The following is a 6,293-nucleotide window of genomic DNA, read 5'->3' as shown; positions in this document are numbered from 1 at the left end:
TTATGGTTATTGAATATCAAGACGCGACAACTTGACAAATGAGGGTCCATAGATCATGTACATACTTAATATTGAATGGTGATGAGTTGAGCTTGAACTTATGAAAGATCAAACGTGTAATTAGTTATGATGTGAGTGGGTCGAATTGATGTGTACGAATCGACATGATCTCGGGGATATGTTGGATATGAAATGAGTTGACCTGATTTAAGTGGTAGGGTGTTTGTGAATTACAAGTGGGACACTTTTGATACTTATGTTTCTCCATTCTTATCTTTTGAGTTGTTATTTGTCTTGATGCTTAGGCATTATTGTGTTGATGAACCCACACACCTGGAACTGAAATTGGAAATTAATGATGAATCCGTGCATGCTACCTTTTTACAATAGTGGCAAATATTTATCTGTCGGGGACGAACACACGTGCCCTTTCTAGTAATTTTCGTATGTCACCATGCTTTACCGACTAAAATATGCCCATCACCATAAACCTTAAACCACAGACTCAGAATTCTCGCATTATGCAAAAAAGAGAAAAAAAAGAAGAATGATAGACCAAAGTGTGTTTTATTATCAGTTTTAACATATCAACTCAACCTTTTTCAGGCCAAAAAAACATTTTTTTTAAATAGATCAAATTCATGTTTCAATTTTAAATTAAGTTTTCGAATCTTTGAAGTGAAACAACAACGATTCAAATTTAAAATTTGGATTGAGAATCGAATTCTACTTCTTGGTTTTTTATTGGTTTCAATATTCCAGTTCAAATTAATTATATAAATGTTACTCCTCTTATTATTTATAAATATACGTGTATGTGTGTGTATATATATAGAAGGAATCTACGCAAAATATATACAAAATTATTGCAAGAGAAAAATAACCATTTATTTTTTCAATAGTAATAAAAATTTAAATATAAAAGAAAATTGTAAAACTGTAAATATTATTGTTTCTTAATTCTTAATTCTCAATACTATAACTAATAATAAAATATATAAATAATTTAGTTTGATTATTCGTTTATGTATATAACTTTCACATGTGTATATAACTTCTTCTGTTGGTAAATAGTACAATATTTAAGTACATATAAACAAATTCGTTTGATGTTTATTAATTTACATAACCTACGAACGCATATGTAAAAAGTAGAAAATTTAAAACGTATGGATCACTAATCAGAAAGTCAAACTAATAAGCTTTTTGTTTTTTATTTCGTAATAACTTAGTGTTTTGTAGTAATTATCATCATATATACATATATGATATACACAAAAATAAAAATACATAAATATATAAACACTTTCATATATAATTTTAAAGAACATAGGATTCTAAATCCATTTCATTGTGGTTTTTATAATAAGGTTACTGTCTTTTTTTAATACACTTACCAACTTTGGATGTGAACTCTCTAATCTTGAATTTTTATCATTTGACTAAAATCATGTGTAATGGTTAATGTTTCTAACGGGTATTTTTCGTAACATCAGCATCATAACACCCCTTAAAAAAATATAACGCTTAATGCTTCTTAACACCCATTCCATTCAATACTTTCCATTTTTTTTCTTCTTTGGGCATTATTCTAGGACAGTGGGGGACTCAGAAATTTTTCTATGAGGGTACGGAATATTTTTAAAGATTTTAGGCCCCTAGATATATAAAAAAATCTGGTTCATATCGGGTGAGATCGGGTCGGGTCATGTAAAACAAAAGAACGTCAAACTAACATTTATGTAACCATCTAAAACACGTCAAACGTCAGTACATACATGTTTAAAATTGTGCCTAGGGATTTTCATTTTTTGAAATCTATGCAAAACAACATATATAGCTACTTTCCTAATGGTTCCTCTTGAGAGATCTCACCAAAACTTCCCTACTCATGATTCCTATCACATATAAATTGATCCATAAGTTCATAAAAAAACACTTAAACAAAATAAACATTCATGTTCAACCATAATCCATATTTTTCAAGTCCTAATAAAGTCTAGAACAACAAAAAAAAATCAAAACAACAAAATAATGCTACTAAATTCTAGAACAACAACAAAAAATACATCAAAACATATAAAATTGCAAACCATTTAAAACACATTTATAACTCTATTTCTCCTAAAAAAAACCACATAAAATAATAAAAACGAAAGTACGTCGATAAATTTTGGATTCCGGGTGATGTGGTGGTTGGAATAAAGCTTTTCTGGTGAGAATACAGTCGCTGCCGTCGTGCCTGTTGACTGCTTACGTTCGTTGGTCGCTGCGCGATCTGAAAGAGGGAGAGCGGGAGAAAGAATTGGAAGGGACGGTTGGGTTGGGTTATTTTATTTAACTTCAAATATAATTGGGTTGGGTTAATCGGGATTGTGTTACAATGGAATATTTATTGGGCTAATGGCCAAATTGTTAAGTGAAAGTTATTGGGTTAAATTGTTAAAGAATAATTATATAAACTAGGTTATATTTTAATAAAAATCAGTGTTTACAAGTTTTTTTATAAATTAATAAGATTCTTTTCTAAGGGGGGCGGTTGAAAATTCCAAGGGGTGCGGTCAGGATTTTGTGCGAAATTTAACCTTAATTTTTTTTTCAAGGGGTGCGGCCGCCCATCCACACCAGTGGGTAGGTCCGCCCCTATTCTAGAAATGTCCATCCCTCTTCATGCCTTTATAACGCCCAGGGGATGATGTTGGGGGCGTTATCAAACCCTTTCATGCCCCTGTAATGTCCATTACGCATGATCTAATTATATTCTAATTATATTTTGAATTTGATCATTTGATGTTTTATTAGTTTCATAGATTTGATTTGAGGTCTAAAATAAACTCTAGTTTAAAGAAGTTTTGAAAATAAAAAGTCAAGAGGATATTTATGACTTTCTATTTTTGTTATTTGTTCGAATTAAACTGAATACAAACCATCATAGTTGAATCAGTGTTTTTAATTGAATTTGAATCCAACTTCAAATCGAAATTTAAAACTCAAATAGAATAATTCGATTAACGCCCAAACTCTAGTATGAGAAACTATGAAGGGGTGGTTATACACTGTGACCAAGCTGAAGCCTAAACACAATTATGTGTTTTGTTTTAGGTTGACTAAAAAAAATTATGAGCCCCCCATTAGTTAATCAGAAAATGGAATTGGTCATTTGCTAGACCTTAACTTGCTATTTGTTCATTTCCATAAAATGATTGGTGTAATTTATTGCAAAATTTGGTGTCCTGATAGCTTGTGAATTTATCCAAGATACGTAAGTCCAAAAACCAAAAGACAAGGACGAACTTGGTCTTCTTTCACCAACTAATGTTGTAAGTTGCAACTGATTTTGAGTGGTCCTGAAGTGGTTCATCCTTGGTCAAATTGTGTTCTTAATTAGATTTGACTATTTCCAATGAAAAGTTGGTAAAGAGGCCATTAGGTATAAGTCTGCCCGTAACGGGGTGTTTTTTTTTAAAAAAAATTGCAAAAAAATGCCGGATAACGCCGGAACCCCCACTACATGGGGCGTTTCCGGGCGTTTTTTTTGAAAAAAATTGGTGCTGGCGTGGTTTTAAAAACGCTGTGAATTGGAAAGATGGGCCAAATTCGACCGTTGGCAACGGTCAAAAAGTTATTTATTTTTTTTTTTTAATTCTAAATTTTACCCACTATATATATATCAATCCATTTTCTCCAATTTTTTATAAAATTTCTACTACTTTCTCACCCACTCTCTTCTATTACTTTATAAAAAAACATCCACTTTCTCCTATTTTTTTACAAGCATGCATCCATACCGACCCCCGTTTGGTGGCCCCGCAAGACCCACGAACCCGAACACAACCCAACCGCAAACCCCGTACAACCTACAAGACATGGACCCGAGCTTTTTAAGTTACGCGGCTTACTTGAGTGGCGCCCCTCCTTTTGTTCCTCCCACCTACGGCTTTGGTCAAGCCGGCGGGTCGCAACCGTCACAACCCGAACCCGAATCCGAACCCGATGTCGAGGTCGTGCCGGAGTCGCAACCCGAACCGGTGCAAGACAAATCGAAACGCGGCAGAAGGTCGCATAAGAAGAAGGAAAAGGATGAACCTCGACGTGCAAAAACAACCATTAAATGGACGAAGGACGAGGAATACACGTTGACTCGGGCGTGGCTCGATATTTCGGAGGACGAAGATACCGGTAAGTTATTTTTTTTTTATTTTTTTTTTCAGATTTTTATTCTTTTTTTTCTGTTTTTTTATATTCTGTTTTTTTTTCTGTTTTTTTTCTGTTTTTTATATTCTGTTTTTTTTTCTGTTTTTTATATTTTAAATTTCAACTTATATTTTTATTTTTTGTTTTTAAATTTGTAGCAAACTTTCAAACGGGCCCCGTTTTTTGGGATAGGGTGCGTGCACTCTTTTTTAGCTCGTGGGGTCAAGGCGAACATCGGGACAAAGATTCAATTTCTAGCAAATGGACCGACATCAACAACAAATGTCACGCGTTTCAAGAAGTTTACCAACGTAACTACGATAATCGCCCGAGCGGTGAATGTGACGTCGGGGTTTTAACAAAGACTTTGGAGGAGTTCGATAGGACGAAAAGCCCTTTCACGTACTATAAGTGTTGGGAGCTACTACGAAAAAGTCCAAAGTGGGCGCTTGTTAATCCAATGACGTCAAGTAGTAGACGCCGGGCTAAAAGGTCAAAAACATCATCCTCCGCCGACCCGTCAACTCCGACATCCGATGCCCGTAATGTTGATTTAAATGAAACGTTGGACGTTGACGAGCAAATTCAAGAAGAGTTGGTCCGACCCACCGGTAGAAGAAAGGGAACCGGGAAAAAAACGGTCGAGTCGTCTTCCGATCTCGACCTAAAGGATGATTTCGAGGAGATGAACCGTCGTCTCCAAGATATTCGCGACCTCGGCCACAAACGTTGGGAGATTATGAAAGACCGAGTAGTTGAAACCAAAAAGTTCAACGAGTTGCAAGAGGCGCGACAAATGGAAAAGGACATTGAGTTTTTGTCCAAACCGATCGACCACCTCCAAGGCGACGCGTTGATCTTGGCTCAAATGCGTCGCCAAAAAATACGAGAAAAATATGGACTTTAGATCATCTAGTTTTTTTATTTTTTTTTCTGTTTTTTTTTTCGGTTTTTTTAATTTTCGGTTTTTTTTTTTGTATTTTTTTTCAAGTATTGTAATTTATATTTTAAATTAATGAAGACTTTATCTTTTATATTTTAAAAAAAAAATAATTGTCAAATGATTGAGTGGGCATTATTGGGATAATGCCCCACTACACCTATTTTTCTATAATGCCCAAAGTGTGACTAGGCTGACACGTGGCGCATAATGCCCCATGTTGGGGGCATTATTCTTGTTTACCACTACGGGTGGTCTAAGTGGGGAAGGGGCACCTTAGGGTACTATCCTACCTAGTAGCGGATTCATAATTTTTTTTTTCATTTGAGTCCATTTTTTGTGTAAGGATTTTTCACAACTAAACATTAAAATTTTCGGGTCGGTCATTGTAGTCGGATCGGGGTTAGGAAATAATGCAGAAGCATTTAGTGGACATGAAACCACTACATTAAATGTTGGAAGTTTTATTTGATAATCAAGTGTTAAATAAAATGGACATTCAATTTATCATTTTAAAGAAACATATTAGAGGGTTAATGTGTGATTATGTTGTTTTAAAACACTAGTTTAATTTTAATAGAAAAAAAAAATAAACTAAAAAATAAGACATGTAAGACTTGAACTTGAGATCTATTTATTGGAAAACAGGGAGATTTCCCAGCACACCATCTTTGTTTTTAATAATATGGGGTCCAATTAATTTATTTTATAGGGTCCCACTAGTACAAAAGCAGTTTTTTGGTGCTAGAATTTATGCCTTTTTAGAGCTTTTTGAGAGAGCATCAACAAATATACCACCAAATAATGGTATTTGTTGGTGCTCCTCAATAAGAGCACCATTAAATCTCTAAACACACCACCAAAAAAATCAGTAATAGAGATCAGTCCACCATTAAATCTTAAAACACCACCAAAAAATTACTGTCAATATGCATTTACCACCATTTAATCCACTAGTAGAATATAAAAAAAAATTTACACTACTTTGATTGGTTCACTTGGGTTATCTTTATAGGGAAAAGATCAAATAGGAAGTTAATTTTCGCTAGGAAGGATAGGAAGCCATAGGATTATGACATGTGGCAAATTTTAAAATAAAGAGAAAGGGTATTTTAGTCAATCCAACTCCTTCTTTTTCCTTTTTCAAAACCTAGTAAAT

General features: G+C 34.0%; 1 protein-coding gene across 1 annotated transcript; it reads left to right on the top strand.

Annotated features, from left to right (window-relative positions):
- The first annotated feature begins 3,672 nt into the window (after positions 1-3,672).
- Positions 3,673-5,144, top strand: LOC110937551 (glutathione S-transferase T3-like). Its single transcript, XM_022179981.2, has 2 exons — positions 3,673-4,179; positions 4,353-5,144. Exons 1-2 carry the CDS (start codon positions 3,777-3,779, stop codon positions 5,099-5,101), a joined length of 1,152 nt encoding a protein of 383 aa, XP_022035673.1. The 5' UTR covers positions 3,673-3,776; the 3' UTR covers positions 5,102-5,144.
- Positions 5,145-6,293: the final 1,149 nt, after the last annotated feature.

Source organism: Helianthus annuus, chromosome 4, assembly GCF_002127325.2.
Source record: "Helianthus annuus cultivar XRQ/B chromosome 4, HanXRQr2.0-SUNRISE, whole genome shotgun sequence".
Classification (NCBI taxonomy): Eukaryota; Viridiplantae; Streptophyta; class Magnoliopsida; order Asterales; family Asteraceae; genus Helianthus; species Helianthus annuus.
This window is presented reverse-complemented; position numbering and strand designations above follow the sequence as displayed.